This window comes from Lithobates pipiens, unplaced genomic scaffold (genome assembly GCF_037356315.1).
Source record: "Lithobates pipiens isolate NorthernLeopardFrog02 unplaced genomic scaffold, aLitPip1_a1.2 Scaffold_27, whole genome shotgun sequence".
Classification (NCBI taxonomy): Eukaryota; Metazoa; Chordata; class Amphibia; order Anura; family Ranidae; genus Lithobates; species Lithobates pipiens.
Window position 1 is genome coordinate 146,192,184 of NW_027507788.1, and position 21,182 is coordinate 146,213,365.

The following is a 21,182-nucleotide window of genomic DNA, read 5'->3' on the forward strand; positions in this document are numbered from 1 at the left end:
TACAGCGGTGCGCTGGCAGGACATCAGAGAAAAGTCCTGCCAGCAGCTTCTTTGGAGCGGTGAAGGAGCGGTGTGTTTACCGCTCCTCCACCGCTGCTCCCCATTGAAATCAATGGGGCAGCGCTGTAATACCGCCGGCAAAACACCGCTATTGCGGCATATTGCCGGTGGTTTTAACCCTTTCTCGGCCACTAGCAGGGGGTAAAAGCGCCCTGCTAGTGGCCGAAATGCGCCGCAAATCCGGCGGTAAAACACCGCAAAAAATATCGCCGTTTTTCCGCCGGCGCTATGGGCGGTGTGGTGTGAAAGGGTCTTATAGCACTCTTTGCTGTATGAATGCCAATTGTCCAAAAAATGTGTCAAAAGTGTCCGATGTGTCTGCCATAATGTTGGAGTCTCGATTAAAATCGCAGATCGCTGCCATTACTAGTAAGAAAAAAATAATAAAAATGCTATAAATCTATCCCCTGTTTTGTAGACGCTTGTATTACGCAAACCAATCAATATACGCTTATTGAGATTTTTATTACCCAAAATATGTATAATACATATCGGCCTAAACTGAGAAAAAATTCGCTTTTTTTTTTTTAAATTGAGATATTTATTATAGCAAAAAGTAAAAAATATACATTTTTTTTTTCTAAATTGTCGCTTTTTTTTTAATAGCGCAAAAAATTAAAACCGCAGAGATGATCAAATACCACCAAAAGAAAGCTCTATTGTGGGGAAAAAAATTGCGTCAATTTTGTTTGGGTGCAGCGACGCATGACCATGCAATTGTCAGTTACAGCGACGCAGTGACGAATCGCAAAAAATGGCCTCGTCGTTCAGCAGCCAAACTTCCGGGGCTGAAGTGGTTCATATACCATATGTTCTGCAGTGGCGGCTGGTGCTCAACATTTTTGGGGGTGCAAACAAAACCATCAATTGCAGCCTCCCTGCACCCATCAATTGCAGCCTCCCTGCACCCATCAATTGCAGCCTCCCTGCACCCATCAATTGCAGCCTCCCTGCACCCATCAATTGCAGCCTCACTGCGCCCCATCATTTGCATCCTTACTGCGCCCCATCAAACGCAGTCACTGCGCCCCATCAAACGCAGTCACTGCGCCCCATCATAAGCAGCCTCTGCGCCCCATCATAAGCAGCCTCTGCGCCCCATCATAAGCAGCCTCTGCGCCCCATCATAAGCAGCCTCTGCGACCCATCATAAGCAGCCTCTGCGACAAATCATAAGTAGCCTGTGTGTCCATCATATGTAGCCTCTGTGACCCCTCCCCCCCCCCCCGCTCGCCGTCAGACCGGCATGCACTTACCCCATCCTGGTGGCGGGGGTGGCAACGGCGACGTGTGGGACATGCAGCAGGTGACGGCAGCGAGCTCCTGTATCCTCCATGGCTCTCTGTCCTCTCCCGTTCCGCTCCTCTGCTCCCTTCTGTTCCACTAGGCGTCCAATCAGGTGACTGGTATTAGGCCTCCTGATTGGCTGAGAGGCGGTTCAGTGTTGGCAAAGCAAATATTCATTTGCTTTGCTAGCCCATCTGGATGAGCTGCGAGCGCAATGCTTTGTGCTCACAGTTCACCTTTTTTGAAGCCTATTAGAGCCTATGGCTCTAATCGGGTGCATCAAAGACAAACCCCCCCGCTGCTATAATTCAGGTGCCCGGACGCCTGAGGAGGGGGTGTCTACAGTGGCCATGGATAGATTAGATAGGCTCTATGGATGTACCGCTACAGATTTTACTGTCATTCTCATGTTGGGTGCCAAGAATAAGAAAATTGTGAACTGCAGTGTAAGGACCTCTCCACTGGTTCCCTAGTAGGTATGAAAAGTCAGTGGAAATTTCCTATTTGCAGCTCAGACTGGAGGTGGATGGACATTCTGTGGATGCTTTGCTTAGTATAACCACACATTAAAAAAAAGCCAAATTGATAACTGCAGTTTTGTTCATACAGATCCTAAAAGAACTAAAGCCACTGGTGTGGATATTTTTACTGCAGAACCTTCCGGAAGTGGCCTATCTCATTTATCTCCTGTACAAGGTACTGTATGTCATTTACCTGTATGTTTTGTAGAAATAATTATTTAGACACCTAGTCACCAGCATCCTTTACAGTTGTAAGGTGAGGTGCCTTTACAGACGAAAGTGCTTAGTTTAGTAGGAAGGGTGCAATTTGTACACGTTTCTTCATCTTTGTCTCACATTTAGCCAATAAAGCAGCCATGAGGTACACTATTTGACCAAAAGTTTGTGGACACCCGACCAACACATTTATATAGATTTGTTGGACAACCTGTTTCAAAACCACTTTCATTTAAATGACGCTGTGTTTTCTGTGCATTAATATGGCGCTGCTCCCTACGCGTTTGTAGATATAATAGCCTCTACTCCCTCTGGGGTTGTATTTCACATAGTTTTGAATTGTGTGTGCTCAGCCAAAGAGCATTTATAGGGTCAGTCACTGATGTAGAATGAGTAGACCTGACTCTAAACAGCATTCTAACGCAACAGTCACCAGCCAGTGGTCTGTGGACCACTGATGGTCCACAAGAAAATTTTGGTGGTCCCCAGGGGTTCTGCAAAACAACATTTTGGCGGATGTATACCACCCAGTGTTCTCAATGCACGCTGAGTCAATGCTGGTAGCTTGCATTGATACCTGATGACACCTCTGTAGTTCTGGCTCCTGTGAACTCAGAGGGAGGCAACGGAAGTAGTGCAGAGAGCAGGAGGTGAAGGAGGGGGCTTCCAATGGCAGCACTAATCGGACTGTGGGAGTGGAACGCGGAGCTCGAGCACATGGATAAGGAGGTGAGAACCAATGATGAGTCTGTGCAAGGCAGCAGTGTGATGCGGTGGGTTGACAGAGAGCTGGAGCATTGTGTGTAGAAGGCAGCAGTGTAATCTAAGGGGAAGGGGGCATAGATCTTGGTGTATTGTGTGTATAAGGCAGCAGTGTGATCCCGGGGGAGGGGGCAGAGAGCTGGTGTATTGTGTGTGTGTGTGTGTATAAGGCAGCAGTGTGATCCAGGGACAGGGAGGCAGAGAGCTGGTGCATAGTGTGTATAAGGCAGCAGGGAGAGGGAGGCAGAGAGCTGGTACCTTATGTGTATATAAGGAAGCAGTGTGATGAAGGGGGAGGAGGGCAGAGAGTTGGTGCATTGTGTGTGTATAAGGGAGCAGTGTGATGCAAGAGGTGGGGGGCAGACACCTGGAGCATTGTGTGTATAAGGCAGCAGTGTGATTCGGGGGGGGGGGGGGGGGGGGGTTTGCTGGTGCATTGTGTGTATAAGGTATGTAAAATTCATGTTGGTGGTCTGCGGGATTTAAAAATGTGGAGCTATATTTTATTGATCAAGTCTTTCACAACATAGGTCATTAGACTCCAGCTCAATTGTATCCATGGGCTCATCATATTGTATTTCACTTTTTTCCACCAGGTGGCGATAGAGTGGGGGAAGGGAGACTCCTACACCTTGGAAGCTGCTGCTGTGATGGGCTCTATCATCTCCGTGGTCATTAAGTCTGTGCTGTTTTGGAGTCTGTTCCATGTGTATCGCAGCTTCGGCCAGGGACTGAGGGAGAGAAGTAAGCATGAACTGTCTTTAATTAATTACTATGGCACTTAACTGGTGTGAAGTAGAAATGGCTGGACTACCCTAATGGTTGTGTTGTGCATGTGATAAGATGCTGACCCAGGTTGCTGCATATGTGAAGGAGCATGCCGACTCCTAATGTCTGAAACTACAGCTACTTTTACTTCCCACCTGCTCACTACTAAACATATATAAATAGTTTTTATGTTTGTACTGTATATGGATGGGACTGCTTACTGAATCACATGATCAGATTCAGCCCCGGTGCTGTGTAAGTGAAGAACTGCTGAAATAATGCAGAGAACCACATGTGCAAGCACTTTATTGTAAGAATGCCTCAGCTGCCATGATTAAAAGAAGCATTTTAATGCTGGCCATACACCATACGAAAAATCGACCATACCCATTTTCGAAAAACGAACATTTGGCTGTGAGCGCAAACAATATCATGTAATGACCGATAAATTGTTCAGTGGACATAAATGAATTAATTTTTTGTTTGTTCTTTTACATATACCTAGTGCAGACAGTTCGGACGGGAAGCACATTACCTTTCAATTTATCGTCCTTTTGGCAGAAAATTTCCAAACTTTTCAGCTCAAAAATGCCCCAACGATTATCGATTTTGTGCCCATTAACTGGCCGAAAAACGAACAAACTGTCTAAATAACCGAATTTCGCCCGATTTTTCGTATAGTGTATGGCCAGCATAACTTTTTGAAAGCAACATAAAATCATAGATGGTTGCAGCTTGAAATGAAAAGGTAATTTCTAATAATATTGCAGTCCAATCAAAGCGTATGATACAGTAAATATAGAGGAAAAAAAAGCTAACATTTAAATTTCTCACTCTTTTTAGTTGTTTAAAGTGGAGCTATGGAAAAATTGATAAAAAATCAAATATGATGCAGTCTGTCACTAGCCTTGAGGGCGAATTCACACTACAATGGACAGCGACCTGAGTGGTGCAGAATTCAGCTCATCACACAAGCTCCTTTTTTTTTTTGTTTCGTTTCGTACAGACTTTAAGGTGTACAAAAGTATACTTCATTTGTGTTGCGGTACAGCAGCTCGATGCACTTTGCAGTGCCATGCGGTTCTGTGCAGTGCACTGTGATAAAATGCAGCATGTCTACAGTCGGTCACAGAAAACAATTGTTTTCTGTGTCTTTTTGCGGTGACAGTGCAGTAAAACACCTGTTATCGCACCATGTGTGAATTAGCCCTAAGGCCATATGTTGCCACCTAATCGCCCGTGTTAGCCTTAAAGTCCGCACCACAGTGAACAAAAAAAGGAAATTATTTTTGCAGGTAAAAAAATGTGCATTCATTCATTTTATTTATTTTTCTAAGAGCCTTTAAAGCATTGCATCAGTGATCAACAAATCATGGGTGCAGTCTCAGGCTCCTGCAGACTGTCAGTGTATTTGCCCATATCTTGTGTGACCAGGCAATTACTGAATGACAGGAAAGATCAATGAACCACCTACAGCGCTCACCAGCAACCTGGTAGTTCATTGAGAGCTACAAGCAAATTCGCAATTGCTGTAGTTCTCCAATTTACAGAACTCTGTGAATGAATGTGGGCGGAGACCCACGCGGCTGCGTTTTATTAAAGTTGTGACGGTGGGTGCGGGGAGAAGATCCCTGGCCCGCTGTCACAACGGGGACTCAGAGGGGTGCAGGGGCTGTTAAATATGGGTGTAACCTAAATAATTAGAATAGCTGTGCGCTGCCAACCAATAGTGAAAACTAAATGGATGATTTAAAAATAACTGCTGCTGTCACCTATGTATTCCCACAAATAAACAGAATCCAATGTATAAATGTAACAGCACTGCTAATGAATTAATTAGTAAAAAAATACGACAATCACATTTAAATAATAAAAATAATAAAAGTCCACAGGTGACATAAAAGCAATAAATGTTCTTATCAACAGTGTTGGTCATCTATCTTACTTTAAAAAAGTAATTAGCTAAGTTACAAATTACTTAGTAGTAATATTAAGTAATTGTGTTAGTAACTCGGTTACTACATTGGAAAAGTAATTCGTTATTAAGCAAAATAACTGTGACAGGGGTGGCAGCGGTGGTACTTGAGGGGGTGGCAGCGGTGGTACTTGAGGGGGTGGCAGCGGTGGTACTTGAGGGGGTGGCAGCGGTGGTACTTGAGGGGTGGCAGCGGTGGTACTTGAGGGGTGGCAGCGGTGGTACTTTAGGGGTGGCAGCGGTGGTGTACTTGGGCGGGGTGGCAGTGATGGTGGTGTACATAACTGGGGGGGGGGGGGGTGGTGGCAGCGGTGGTGTACTTGGGGGGTGGCAGTGCCATCCTCTCCCACCACCACCTCTGCCTTTTACTGATCCCATCCCCCACCGCCACTGATCTCATCCCTACCGTTTCGCCCCCATCACCCATGGGTGGGATCGATTGGTGTCAGCTGACTTAATTTTTCAGTGTCCGCCCCGCCTCCCTACATTCTCTTTCTCTGGATAGGTGGGGCAGGATGGGGCAGTTCAGACAGTCTCTCTGAGTCTCAGCCTGTTCCCAGCTCAGCAGCCCCCCTCCCCACGGCGGAATGAACGGCCAGGCAGCGCGGCCATGGCGGGCCTCCCGGGCGCTAGATGTAACTGCAGTAACTCTGCCCAAGTAATGGTAACTGAGTTACCATGAGGGGAAGAGTAATCGGATACCCTCTAAAGTATCTGCGTTAAGTAACTCTGTTTATTTTAACTGAGTTACTTATATCACTGCTTAGCATATTGGAACCTTGTTTGTTACAAGTGAGACCTGTTTGGATTTTGTATCTATGGTTATTACTTTTAAATAAATGTGAGTTTAATAATAGCTGGGGTGGTGAGGTTCTGGCCATTTAATACTGAGGATATTGCACTTTTGGAGGAAATTTGTCGTTTCCATGTCATTTTAATTTGCTGGAGACTAATGTGGAGCCAACTCTGAAGCAGCTACATTGGGAGGATATTGCATTGGGTGCAGAGTAGGCTATAACCTTACAAAGCTTACCAGGAACTAGTGAGGACCAATGTCCTTAAAGGAGAATTGCACTGTGTGCAAGGTGTGTTTGACCCCTTGCAGGGTCTTATAAGGAGGTGAGCGTGCATTGCACTCGGTGGTGGGAGCACCTTAACAAGTGGAGTCGCAGTGAAGCACAAATTTACCCACAATTTTTTCGCTTTGATAAGAAAATGTATTAGTTTTATGTCATCTTTGGACTTTTATTCAATTTTATGCATTGTTTAAAAAATGAAATTTTGTTTTACCTATTAATTCGTTGGCAGCACTGTTACATTTATATATTTGATTATCGATGTAACATGTTACTAAAGGTGAACTTTAAATTTGTTCTGATTCAGGGAAGATGTACATTTTGCCAAAATAAAAAGCACAATTTACAAATTAAGATGTTTATTTGTATCAAATTTTGTTCATTCTTTTGTCTTGCAGTGTTTTCTTCCTATGGAAGGATTGATTCATGAGAAGCGACAGGCGCTTTTCTCAGAGCCATTTTTCCAATGACCTACAAGGGACTTCTGTACTTCTGAGAGGTGGACAGTAACTGCACTCTAGAGATGTCTCTGGAAACAAAGGAATGTTTCTATATTTCATCACCAAGTTGTACAGTATTTTACCTTTATGCTCCTTTGGCCCAGGCCTGCCAATGTCTGCACTTTGCAAAGCACTGCAGTAACATATAAACTCCACTAGGTGGCGTCACAGATTTCGCATACATCCTGATCAATGTAGCCAGTGTGCAAAAAAAACAAACAAAAACAAAAAAAAAACTTGATAGAGGATTTGAGTGTTTGTAGACTTTAATTTAAGACCAAAGACAGGTTTTCATGGCTTCTGTCAGATTAGTCTTTGACAACCCATCGCTGTGGAGGTGTTTTAGTTGGCAGAATAGGCTGCACTGTCCCGATGGCACCCTTTTGCATCTCTTGCACAATTTGCAGACATTGGTAATCTCCATGTCATATAATATTCCAAATGTTATGTTGTTGCAGAAGACAATTATACCACCCAAAAGTGGTATTTTAGTTATAGGAGGGGTTTAGTTTAGCCCCCGCTGTCTTGGATACTCTGAGATCTTTTCCTGCCATAATCTCCGACTATTTAACTTGACAGATTTGGGAGTTCCAATCCCATCCCATCTTTGTGTGTTACAGCTACTCCTGTTACCATTTCCATGATATAAAACATAATAAGTAAAAAACCAGGAGAGTGGAAACTTCTCATATTGGGCACAGCAGGTGTGAAATAGAGTACCCAAGAAATATAGGGAGTTGCCAGGAGGTTTAACTCTCCAGGATCCCTAAAATGCATTGCAATTCATGTGCCTCAATTTGTATTGTTTTTCTTATGTGTACTGCTTTATTGTCCTGTCTTGTTTTCTAATAGCAAAATTTACTTATGGAGTTCTGCTGGACCTGATCAGCAGCCTACTGTGTGCAGCATGGTACACACTGAGATTTAGTTTTTTCCGTTTAACCCCTTGGGCTGAATGAAAATAAACTGAGGAGCTTGCTGTACTAACTATGCAATGCTAGTACAGTGATCTCCTTGCTGAGTTATTGTGTTCTGACAGGGTTTACCCCCCCTGCCAAAACACACTGTTCAGCGATGGCAGCCATTGGCTGCCAGTGCTGATCAGATGCTGGTTTTCCAGCAAGCCTGCTAAATAGAAGCCAGCTAAGCTGATGTACACCCTGACCAAATGTTAGCCGTTTTTTGTTGAACCGGCCAATAAATGGCCTGTGTGTACCAGGCTTTACTCTCCTTTAAAGTGTACAGTATATATAGCCACACATTTTAGTTACAATTTGGATAAAGGGTTAAATCCCTGTTATTTATTGGGGTTTATTTGGGGAGATTCCCTTCAACTCCTGTACTGAAGATGCAACAGGAAGTGAGAGGAAATAATTACCAACAGGTGTCCCCATTTGAAGATTTACCCTCTTCTCCTGTTCCATTGACAACGCTAGAATAGAATTTTGGACATCCCATTATATTAGTGATGCCACATTGGTAGTGAGAGAGAGAAACATTTAAACTTGAACCTACTCTATCCAAGACTAAAATAAAATTGGTGTACATATTCTTTATTCTGCCACTTGACAAGGCTTTCAAATCCTTTTTATTCCTGGCTGCAAAGATGTAACAACTGAAAAAAATCCTAGCTAGTTTTCACAAAGGGCAAAGGAAACCAAATTTAAAATCCCAATTCTGAAGAAAGCAAAAGCCTCAGTTTGGTCAGTTTGATGTTAAAAACAGGAGCTGCAATCGGGGTGCCCCTACAAGAGCAGCTTCTGTTGAAGTGGCAGCAGTGGTACAGGTATACATCTTGCTAAAGTGGAACTCCAGCCATCCTTCCCCTTGAAGTTTCTCTCGTAGTAATTGAACAACAAAAAACAATCACTTTTTTTTCTCTCGCAGTCCTTTGGCTGGTCTTGTGGCATGACAGCTCCACCAACCTTGGCAGTCACGCTGATCAGTGATCATGTCATGATGTGTGATTGACACTCAGTCAGAGTATTTGGAGCATGGTGATGTGTATGAATCATTGCATGGAGATGGTGAAGTGCTTGGTTACATGTTTTTTGATGGAGTTCTGCTTTAACGGACAGTAAACTCATCTGGAGGTAACAACCCACGAGAGCTGTAGACCCCTTTCCATAGCAAACACTGCAAAGAGCGGGTCTTTCAAAAAGATGAAGATTCATATTGAAGGGATACCTGCAAGTAAATGAATGACACTTCATTTTTATTTGTATGATTTCAGGGTGATTGGGCTGTACTTGGAGTGGTAGCAGATATTGTTTAAAATTACTTCCTCCAAAAAAGCTGCAAACAGAGACTTATTTTCCAGATATAGGAAACTATTTTATAAGATATCTGCACTCACATTTACAAGTCAAAGGGGGCCACATGCCCGAAACACATTATGACACCACCTAAGCCATCTTGTGGGCCTGTAACACTTCCTTACTCTCCGCAGTGGTTCTCATCTATGTGATGTACACATACAGTAGGCATGGAGCAGCTGTTAGGACCAACTCCCCTTTGTGCCACCTGTTCTTTCATACCACACATGCGCAGTGCTTTTTCTTGTCTTGCCACAGATGCTGAGCTCATCATAGGTGACAGGAGAGCATATACACTCTTTGCATGTACAACCCAGAAGAATAGGACGGTGCTCCCCCCCACACCACCAGGGGAAGCTGGTCCCTACGATAACTGAGGACAGACACCTCACAGGCTGCAGAGGATTTTCCAAGTGTGGTGTGGACTGCATTTTCTAAAAAGAAAGGCAGCCTTGGCCGAAAGGTAGGTTTAGCAGACTATGCTGCTATACACATATTGGACAACATATGCTGAACTTTTACTTTAAAGTCATATTAATTCTTAATATTTAAGCCAGCCATAGTTGGTTTGAATCTCGGTCAGGGACTAGCCGAGATTCGAACCATGTATGGGCAGGCTTACTGTACCCAAGTTGATCAATCAACTTGGGTACAGCCAGCCTGTCAGATTTTACATGCAATTATGGCCACTAGCAGCAATCACTGTGTTATCCCAGTGGGGATGGTTCTTCCCCCAGCCAGGAGAACACAAAGGCTCCATGGGATGGATTCCCCCTTCAACGCTGGCTGTGTAGAAGGGGGAATCAAGCAATTTTCTTTGTTGCAGGAAAGAAAATCGATCCATCTATGGCCAGCTTTAATCACTTTCTGAATGTACAGCTTCTTTATCTTTTAATCTTTGGGTTCCTGTCTAAGCTATTGCTATGATCGCCACTCCAGGTTTCCTATTTCAGGGTGACTCCTTTCTCTCGCACTGTTCTTTGGAGTCACTTTTGCATTCAGGGACCACAGTTGTCTCCCTTCACCATGTGCACCAATAGAAACGCACAATCTTTTGTAGCCTAGGATGGTAAGGTAGCCTAGGATGGCAAAGTACCCGTGCTTCTCCCTACTACTTCAACTTAAAGCGGAACTTCAGTCATTTTTTCATCTTTCCATCTATTAAATCTTCTGACCTTGTTGTTTTAACTTTGGATGGTAAAAAAAAAAAAATTCTGCCAGTAAATACCTTATACAGCCCACTTCCTGTTTCTTGTCTGGTAAAAAGCCTAGGCTTATAAGATCATGCACAGCTGCACAGCTCTCGCTCTCTCTTGTGAGTGTCTTCCGGGGGGGGGGGAGTCATAAGAGGGCCAATAAGAGCGGCAGAGCTGGAGGTTTGCCTATGTGTAAATCCAGGAAGTGAACAGGCAGTAGCTTCAGCTGCCCACAGTTAAAATGATTACAGCCAGACTCAGTGGAGGGAGATTTCTGCAGCATATTTAGCAAGTACAGAATCACAGTATATGTGAAATAAAATGCAAAGTGGTTGAAGGGCAGCTTCAGAATGGCAAAGTTTTTATTACAAATTATGTGAACAGACTGCAGTTCCTCTTTAACAAAATGACTGGGGATGGCACTATCCACTGTTACCTCTTTCCTCTGAAGACTGCAGCATGGAGAGCTGTAAACTGCCCGAAGAATTGTAATAGTTTACTGAAAAATATTTTTTTTTTCTGCACGATGCGTTAAGAAAAAAAAACCCCACTGAGATTTTAAATGTTAAGAGTGGTAAGGCACTGAGTAACATGCATTGCATTAAGCCTCGTACACACAATCAGATTTTCCGACGACCGTTCGTCCATTTTTTGTTGCATGCTAGTCTCATGTCAAAGGTGAAGAGGTTACTTACCATACAAAAATTCTCGTATGACAGATTTCAACTTCAGAAGCGATGTAATGTGTTGAATTGTTTTGTATGTTTTCTTTAGTGTCTGAGCATGCGTAGTCTTGCTCTTAGTATGGTTTTCTTCTGAAATACAAAATCATTAATTATCTGAAAATCTGGCGTTGTGTTTACGTACAATTAAAATTTTATAGTCCGCACATCCAGCTTTTGACGTACGAAAATCGGTATTGACTGTCGAAAGCACCACACTAACGATCTGAAAATCTGCAGAGCGGATGAAAGTTTACTTCTGATTTTCTTAGCGTGTGTACAGGGATTTAAGGGAGGTGGTACCCACCTGAATTGAGTTGGAACCTCATTACATACAGTGCCTTGAAAAAGTATTCATACCCCTTTGAAATGTTCCACATATTGTCATGTTACAACCAAAAATGTAAAAGTATTTTATGTGATAGACCAACACAGTGGCACATAATTGTGAAGTGGAAGGAAAATGGTTTTCAATTTTTTTTTACAAATAAACGTGAAAAGTGTGGCGTGCATTTGTATTCAGCCCTCTTTACTCTGATACCCCTAACTTAAATTTAGTGGAACCACGTCTTCAGTAAATAGAGTCCAATTGTGTGCAATTTAATCTGCGTATAAATACAGCTGTTCTGTGAAGCCTACAGAGGTTTGTTGGAGAACCTTAGTGAACAAACAGAATTATGAAGGCCAAGAAACACACCAGACAGGTCAGGGATAAAGTTGTGGGGAAGTTTAAAGCAGGGTTAGGTTATATAAAAAAAAAATCGCAAGCTTTGAACATCTCACGGAGCACTGTTCAATCCATCACCTAAAAATGAAGAGTATGGCACAACTGCAAACCTACCAAGACATGGCCGTCCACCTAAATTGACAGGTCGGGAAAGGCTTTGTGTAAACAGGACATTGTTTAACCTCTCCTGAACTAGTTAACTTGACAGCTGGAAACTGGCATCTAAAAACGTCTGCTTAGCCACGCATACATGCCGCGTTTGTGTCTAAAAGCGTTTTTTTTCTTTTTGTTAAAATGAAAAATGTCTGTAAACTGAAAGCTGCTAAATGCAAGTTACCACGCTTACAGACTGTTACAGGCATTTGGCGTTCAAAAGCCTCTCAACCCATTTCTTTTGTGTTCCAAAGAAATGCTTCTAAACTCAACTGCCTAGAAACTACTTTAAAGGACCCCGTGTACATGGACTGATAAGATAACAGAGGAGAGTTCAGGGGCAGCTGAAAAAAAATGCCCAACTGCTCCTAAATGTCCATTTTCCAGCAGCAGTGTACGAGGCCTTAATCAGAGAGGCAGCCAAGAGACCCACGTTAATGCTGGAGGAGCTGCAGAGATCCACAGCTCAGGTGGGAGATTCTGTCCACAGGACAACTATTAGTCGTGCACTCCACAAATTTGACCTTTATGGAAGAGTGGCAGGAAGAAAGCTATAGGAAATCCCATTTACAGTTTAACCATTTCGCATCCAGGCCAATTCTGACATTTCTCTCCTACATGTAAAATTCATAATTTTTTTCGCTAGAACATTACATAGTCCCCCCAAACATTATATATGTTTTTTTTTTTTAGCAAAGACCCTAGAGAATACAATGGCAGTTGTTGCAACTTTTTATCTCGCACGGTATTTGCGCAGCAATTTTTCGAACATGTTTTTTTCAGAAAAAAAAAGTTTCATGCTTAAAAAAAAAAAAACAGTAAAGTTAGCCCAATTTTTTGCATAATGTGATAGATGAAGATACGCCGAGTAAATAGATACCCAACATGTCACGCTTCAAAATTGCACGCGCTCGTGGAATGGCGCCAAACTTTGGTATTTAAAAATCCCCATAGGCGACACTTTACATTTTTTTACTGGTTACATGTTTTGCATTACAGGGGAGGTCTAGGGCTAGAATTATTGCTCTCGCTCTAACGTTCACAGCAATACCTCACGTGTGGTTTGCACACTGTTTTCATATGTGGGCGGGACTTACGTATGCGTTCGCTTCTGCGTACAAGCTCACGGGGACAAGGACTTTTATTTTTTTAGTTTGACACTTAAATAAAATAAAAATAAAATTTGATTACTTTTATTCCTATTACAAGGAATGTAAACATCCCTTGTAATAGGAATATGGCACGATCTGACCTATTTACAGTGAGATATGGGGTCAATAAGACCCCATATCTCACCTCTAGGCTGGGAAGCCTAAAATAAAAAAATAAAAAATAAAACGATCACGGCTTCCCAGCCAAAAAGGCACCGTTATTTTGAATGCAGAGGCCGGTCGTGACAGAGGCCCAGCGTGACAGAGGCCTGGCCTCCAAACGATCATAGAGACTCCGGGGACCACCTGGTCCTCCGGAAATCTCTATGGTATCTTCCAGGGGCCGGCGGATCCTGTGACCGACTCACCAATGGAAGCAGTGAGTCGGTAGAAGCACCGGAGGGCGGCGTCCTTATGGTGCAGGTGCGGCTGATCGTTCATATGGTGCAGGGAATCGCCGGCTGAAAATGCAGATATCTGAATGATGTCTGTAACCTCAGGCATCATTCTGATATACCCCCGGAAAGTCAAGGACGTCCCTGGACTTACCTTGGGCGGGAAGTGGTTAAGAGAAGCCATGTGGTGGACATGGCAAACATGTGAAAGAAGGTGCTCTGGTCGGATGAAACCAAAATTTAATTTTGGCCTAAAAGCAAAACTCTATGTGTGGCAGAAAACTAACACTGCACACCATCCCTACTGTGAAATATGGTGGTGGCAGCATCATGTTGTGTGGATGCTTTTCTTCGACAGGGAGACTGGTCAGATGGAAGATGGATGGAGCCATATATAGGGCAATCTTAGAAGAAAATCTGTTAGAGTTTGCAAATTGCTTGAGACTGGGGTGGAGGTTCACCTTCCGGCAGGACAACAACCCTAAACATACATCCAGAGCTACAATGGAATAGTTTAGCTCAAAGCATATTCATGTGTTAGAATGACCCAGTCAAAGTCCAGACCTAAAGCCAATTGAGAATTTGTGCCAAGACTTGAAAATTGCTGTTTAGACGCTCTCTATCCAATCTGACAGAGCTTGAGCTATTTTGCAAAGAAGAATTGGCAAAAATGTCACTCTCTAGATGTGCAAAGCTGGTAGAGACTTTCAGCTGTAATTACAGCAAAAGGTGGTTCTACAAAGTATTGACTCAGGGGGGCTGAAGACAAATGCATGCCACACTTTTCACATATTGATGTGTAAAGTATAAAAAAAAAAAAAAAAATCTTTTTCCTTCCACTTCACAATTATGTGCTACTTTGTGTCTATCGCATAAAAACTAAATAAAATAAATTTATGTTTTTGGTTGTAATATGGAAAATTTCAAGGGGTATAAATACTTTTTCAAGGTACTGAATCTTGGCAAATGTATGCAACAAAGACCTCTGCTTTCAATAATGGTTTTGAAGCAGGTATTTTAAATCCCCTGCTAGCCCAGTGCTGAAGTTCTTGTGTACTTTGTGTAGAGAGGGTTTTTGCGCAGTGAACCTGCATATGTTGGTTATGAACTCTTGAGCCTCTGGCCTGTTTTTTTTTTTCTCTCCCAGTTAATTTAAAGTGGTTGTTACCCCACTTTTCATAACTCTGCTGGTTCCCCAATGACAGCTGCTCCTGTCTGTGTGTTTTATTTAAAAAATGTCTCATTTACTGGGTTTCGGAGCGGCTCCTTGCAATCACTTCACCGGCCGTCTGTCTCCTCTGCTCTGCTGACAGATGCAGCAGGTAAGGCTGAGAGTCCCCCTCTGATGTCAGCATGGACACGAAGAGGAGCGACCCGGCCAATCACATAATCGCAGGGAGCCGCTCTGAAACCCGTTAAACGAGGCATTTTTTAATAAAACACAGACAGGAGCAGCTGGCATTAGGGAACAAGCAGGGTTATCTAAACTTTAAACCGTTATGAGAGCATGAGGAGTTGCAGGGGCGGGTACGGACACAGAGGCAGACAGGAGAGCTGCGGCTGATAGACACGTAAACTGACCACAGTGTCAGGTCTCAGCAGCCATAATGAACCATGGTCAGTTTACAGGGGGAGGACAGAAACTGGCAGGATCAGCCAGGTATTTCAGGTGATACGGGGGGCCCAAATGAAACCGCACAAGCACTGTGCTGTATAACATGCTTTAAAGGAGCAGGATCCAATTAATTTTTTTTTTGGGGGGGGGGGGGGGGCAAATGTTGGTGAGTTCCATAAGTATCACAAGTCCTTAAAAGGGGAATGTAATTCAGAGACTGTTGTAGTGCAGATCATATGACTATAAAGTGCCAATTGCAATTTAATGTGTTGATATTTAAACTGGTCTTGGAGAAACATCTGTATGCCCTGATTTAACAATCAATACAGGTGATTTTTGCTTCTGGTTGTGAGAGAATCCACTTGCTTGTTACAGTGACCACACAGGAAATTAAAATTCTCCCCAGCAAGGACACAAGTTCGATTTTAATTAGACACTGTACTTATTGGATCAGTAAACAGAATGGCTTAGAGCCCATTCAGCTCTGTCCATTCTTTTGCACTGCATGAACGCATATGATTGCGCCAAAAAACCTCATACAACATTTATTAAGACACAGCGCATGGTGCCATACATGTATCAGAACTGTGTTGCCTTATTACATTGAGGTGGCATTCAAATTTAATGACAGCAAAGCACTAGCCCAAGTAACATATGTTACGGGATTGTGCTCGTTTTTGCTCGGCCACACAAACTGTGCCAGCCTTAGATCTTTCTGTAGGATTATTTCTATGGGCCTTCAACTACTTTCCTCACCTTGCAGTAACAACCTCTCATAATTGATTAATGGAATCTTCATTTCTCTTTCGTTCATTGATGGACACAGCATCTTGATCTTGACCTTAGGGTTATAGCGCCCCTTTAGGGGAAAACTAGGCAGAAAGTGTTAAAAACAGCAACACTTGCACAGTACCACCCAGGGGCGGTCCTACTGCATCCCACCCTCACATTGCATCCAGTAGCTCAGTTTTTTTTTTTTTTTTTTTGCCTAGTATAGGAGAAGGACCTGGCTCTCTGTAGGGACCATTGGTCCTGTGAATTTTTTCTTTTTACTGCATTTTTGATTCCTGTGATCTACAATCAACAGCCGGGCTGGATAATATAGATCCTGGTAGTCTACCCAGCCTGGCCATCAAGCGTGAGCAGGCCCTAGCTACGCGCTGGGTCGGCCACAACATGCTTGGACCTGGTCGTCAATTCACACTTCCACAAAATGTTACAAGGTTGATGTGAGCGCATCTTCGGATGCTTGCTTCAGCCGCAAGGTTTTGCAGGTGGCTGTTTAAGGTTGCAACTCCTTCGTTGAGGAGCTCTGGTTGTTATGGGTGGAGTTATTTTCTTGCTGTTCCCATCCCTCGTTTATTTGGCACAGCTTGGGGAGGTCCCTAAGGTCAAGATGAAGATGCTGTGTCCGTCCGAACGAAAGAGAACATAGGATTTTTGTACTCACCGTAAAATGCTTTTCGCTGAAGTTCATTGACAGACACAGCACCCTCCCCTCGTATTTATGTTTTTACTGTTTTTGACGAACTGAGCTGCTGGATGCAGTATGAGAGGTTATAGACTGTAGGACCGCCCTCTGGGCGGTACTGTGAAAGTGAAGGTCAAGATGAAGATCCTGTTTCCGTCATTAAACTTAAAGTGGTTGTAAACCCTTACAAACCACTTTGACCTACAGGTAAACCTAGATTAAGGCTTACCTGTAGGTCCAAGAAATATCTCCTAAACCTATACACGGTTTAGGAGATATTTGGCGAAAGACAGGCACCGCTGTCTATGGCGCATGCGCCGTAGACAGCTACGCGCAGGCGAACTGCGTGCGCCACAGATAACGGCGATATGCCACGAGTGGTGGCTCCCGTACGCATGCGCGGGAGTGACGTCATTGCGGCTCCGACGAATGACAGCGCCGGAGCAGTGAGACCCACTGAGAAGGTGGAGGCTGCGTACACAAGGGGACAGCGGTGACTTCGCTGGCTCCTGTGTCAGGTAAGTGACACATAATGGACTACTATGCGATGCATACTAGTCCTTTGCAGGGAATCAAAGAGGAAGTAAACTCATCAGGGTTTACTTCCTCTTTAAGAGAAAAGGATTTTACGGTGAGTACAAAAATCCTATTTTTGCTATTGTCTTCAATGTTCGGTGGACTGAAGGCCAACCATTCAGATTGAATGGTTCTTGATATGTATGGTCACACAACAATACTGAATTTCACTGGGAGGCGGAGCCCTAGCGGAAATCTGTAATAATCGGTCAAAAATAAATTAGATTTTTTTTTTCTTTGAATCAGTTGTAATTTTGTAATTGTTGATTTGATTCCACTCCCTACTTATTGTTCTTTTCTAATACACTGTGTTTTTACATGTCTGTTGTTTAACCTATAAAAGTACAAGTTGGTTTTAATGCCATTGCACTAAGCTTACACTATTAACATTATCTAAATGCCTGAGCCGTGACAGATATGGATATGTTGTACTGGGATGTATGTGTAGAACTTTTTATACAGTTATTTTTAATAAAATGCCAATGCTGTTACATTTATTGGATGTCTTTGTGCTACTCTAACAGCTATAAAATGGTAACATTTGTAGGAGACCATAAAAAGAACTAGGTTACCAAAAGACATGAGATGACGCACACCATACTGGATCTTGTACTGTAATCCTGTCTTTGGCCAGTCCCTACACTTGTATGAGAGAAGAGTTGATCAGGCAAATAAATAAACATATCCCAAGCATTATTGTTCTTCCCCCTCCCCGCATGATAAGGGTGGTCCCTGCTTTCCACTCCCTCCCCCCCCCCTTCAATTGAAGCTAGACGGAGCTAAGTTTGCAAGTTAATAAAGTGCGTTAGAGGGTTTGCCTTAATAGAGGCTGTATAGGACCCTATCAATCCATAGGCAGCTTTGAGGCTTGTGTTGTATACTGAAATAAAGGATGCCACAGTGGTTAGTCATCATCAAGCAGAGTGGCACTGATATTTTGTATACATATTATTGAAATGACTGTCTACTGCGTAGAACCAAGAAAAAAAACATATGCTACACAGAGTCTAATGGTAAGAAACCCGGTACGTTTCTTGTATGGCCCTCTACAGTGTCCCTGCAGCACAGAATGTACAGTAGATGGCATAAAATGGGCATGCTTTATCTGATTGCCAACTAATATCTTAACCCTGATATGCATGCTTTTATCATCTCGGTGTTGGCCTAAAACACTATATTACCAAAAGTATTGGGGCACTTGCCTTTACAAGTACATGAACTCTAAGGGCATCACCCTTTGCAGCTTTAACTCTTCTGGGAAGGCTGTTTACAAGGTTTAGGAGTGTGTCTATTGGAAGGTTTGACCATTCTTCCAGAAGTGCATTTGTGAGGTGGGGCACTGATGTGGATGGGAAGGCCTGGCTTGCAGTCTCCGCTCCAAATTCATCCCAAAGGTGTTCTCTCATGTTGACGCCAATCAAGTTCCTCCACCCCAAACTCGCTCATCTATGTCATTATGGACCTTGCTTTGTGCACTGGTCCAAATCATTTGGTGGAGGGGTGATTATGGTGTGGGGTTGTTTTTCAGGGGTTGGGCTTGGCACCTTAGTTCCAGTTAAGGGAACTCCTAAGGCATCAGCATACTATTTTGGACAATTTCATGCTCCCAACCTTGTAGGAACAGTTTAGGGATGGCCCCTTCCTGTTCCAACATGACTGTACACCAGTGCACAAACAAGGTCCGTAAAGACATGAATGAGCGAATTTGGGGTGGAGGAACTTGACTGGCCTCAACCGATAGACCTATGGGATGAATTAGAGGGGAGACTGCAAGCCAGGCCTTCTCATCCAACATCAGTGCCTGACCTCACAAAATGCACTTCTGGAAGAATGGTCAAACATTCCCATAGACACACTCCTAAACCCAGAAGAGTTGAAGCTGTTATAGCTGGAAAGGGTGGGCCAACTCAATCTTGAACCCTACAGACCAAGACTGGGATGCCTTTAAACTTCATGTGCGTCTAAAGGCAGGCATTCCAATACTTTTGGTAATATAGTGTAGCAATCAGTTAAAAAACTCTAATATGGGTAATGGGCTCTCCACAAGAGATCTAGTAGCATGGATTGGCTGCTGCAGACTTTGTACTCTGACATCATAGCCCTTGTCCAAGCCTGGCAAAATTGCCAAGAGAAGCAAAGTTCTTCTAATGTCTATGGGAACCTCAAGACTTTCTACTGAACCACCTCAGTCATATCCAGACATAATCAGGCTGTGTAAAAGGGAGTGTTAGTTTTCAGGCCTTCCCTGCCCATATGCTGAAAGAAAAACTGAAATGAAATTAGATGCAGTGGCGAAGTACAGTAAAATTATTTTGAGAATCAATGGATTTCAGTTGCCTTCAAGAGTTACCCCACAGGAATGCACCTCCCAAAGTACATGCCAGAAAGTCAAACTTGAAGAACAGTAGCCGTTCCAAAACTACACATGAGCAGATGTAGTACCCGCTCTACAGGATTCTTCTTCCTACCTGCTCAAGATGAAAGAAAATTTAGATGAGGAAGGATTAGTCAAGTTCATCTCATACAGCGCTCAATTACCAAAAAATGTAATTAAAAACAGCCTAATCTATATTCATAGAAAAAAACAAAATCCCTCGTGCACCTTGAGGTATAGCCAATATACAGCATAGACTCCAGAATAGAAACAACTAGGATGTGCCAGGTTATATGCCACTATACCTTGAACTGCCCAACAAGGGCTTTCAAACTGTATCCAAAACACAAAAGAAAGGGAAGCGCAACCTAGCACAATAACTTTTAATTAAGTAAACAAACACACACAATGGGATTGTATTCACATGGTCCAAAAGAAAAAAATGCATCCTGAAAAACTGTCTGCCACGACCACTAGAGATATGGCAGCCCATCTATGGTATAGCTTCACCTGAGCATTCAGCAGGAAAAAACAGATATGCAGTGTAAGATCTAGCTGTCACGGTTGGACTCAGTGGGAAACTGTCACCAACCGCCATCCATGCTTACAGATGATACGGTGAGTGATGGAAACCCAGAAAGGGAGACACACATGGAGAACACCGGCCCCACTACCCCCTGATCTCTGTATGGTAACAGGAATCAGGGGAGTCCAATATCTAATTGCCTGATCACATAACATGTTTCAGGGGTGTAGTCTTTTTTTTTTTTTTTTTGGTTTCTTGGTTTCCCAGCCCTAATTGGATAATGTGTAAGTGTGGACAGTGGTCCAACAAGGACAGCTAGATCTTACACTCCTGCTGAATGCTCAGGTGAAGCTATACCATAAGTGGGCTGGATATGGAAGCCATTTTTTCAGGATGCATTTTTTCCTTTTAACCATGTGAGTGCAATCCTAGTGTGTGTGTGTTTAGGTTTACTCAATTAAAGGTTATTGTGCTAGGTCATGCTTCCATTTCTTTTGTCTATGTTCAAGATTCGTATCTAAACACTGGAAGGTACAGGCACTGGGGAATGTCCTTTAAAGAGGAAGTAAACTCTCCCACTCCCATGCTTCTTTTCATTTAGTCCATTATAATAAGTAATTATCAAACTATAGCCACTGTAATCCAGCTCCAATCGCATATTACTGTTTGATGAAACTTTAAAAAACTTGTTTCCAGGTGTGGCAGCGCCATCTTAAGTATTGTTTTCTGAGTCCACAGTGGAGTGTATTTACGCCCTTACATTGAGCACTTCCTGTACTGTTAACCTTCTCAATCC

General features: G+C 43.2%; 1 protein-coding gene across 1 annotated transcript in view; it reads left to right on the top strand.

Annotated features, from left to right (window-relative positions):
- The window catches only part of LOC143934216 (uncharacterized), an 87,053-nt gene extending 69,070 nt beyond the window's left edge, over nt 1-17,983 (top strand). Inside the window, exons 7-9 of the mRNA XM_077457629.1 lie at nt 1,957-2,043; nt 3,443-3,590; nt 7,064-17,983. Coding sequence (XP_077313755.1) covers nt 1,957-2,043; nt 3,443-3,590; nt 7,064-7,095 — 267 coding nt within the window. The 3' untranslated portion in view covers nt 7,096-17,983. The remainder of the gene's footprint in view (nt 1-1,956; nt 2,044-3,442; nt 3,591-7,063) is intronic.
- Nucleotides 17,984-21,182: the final 3,199 nt, after the last annotated feature.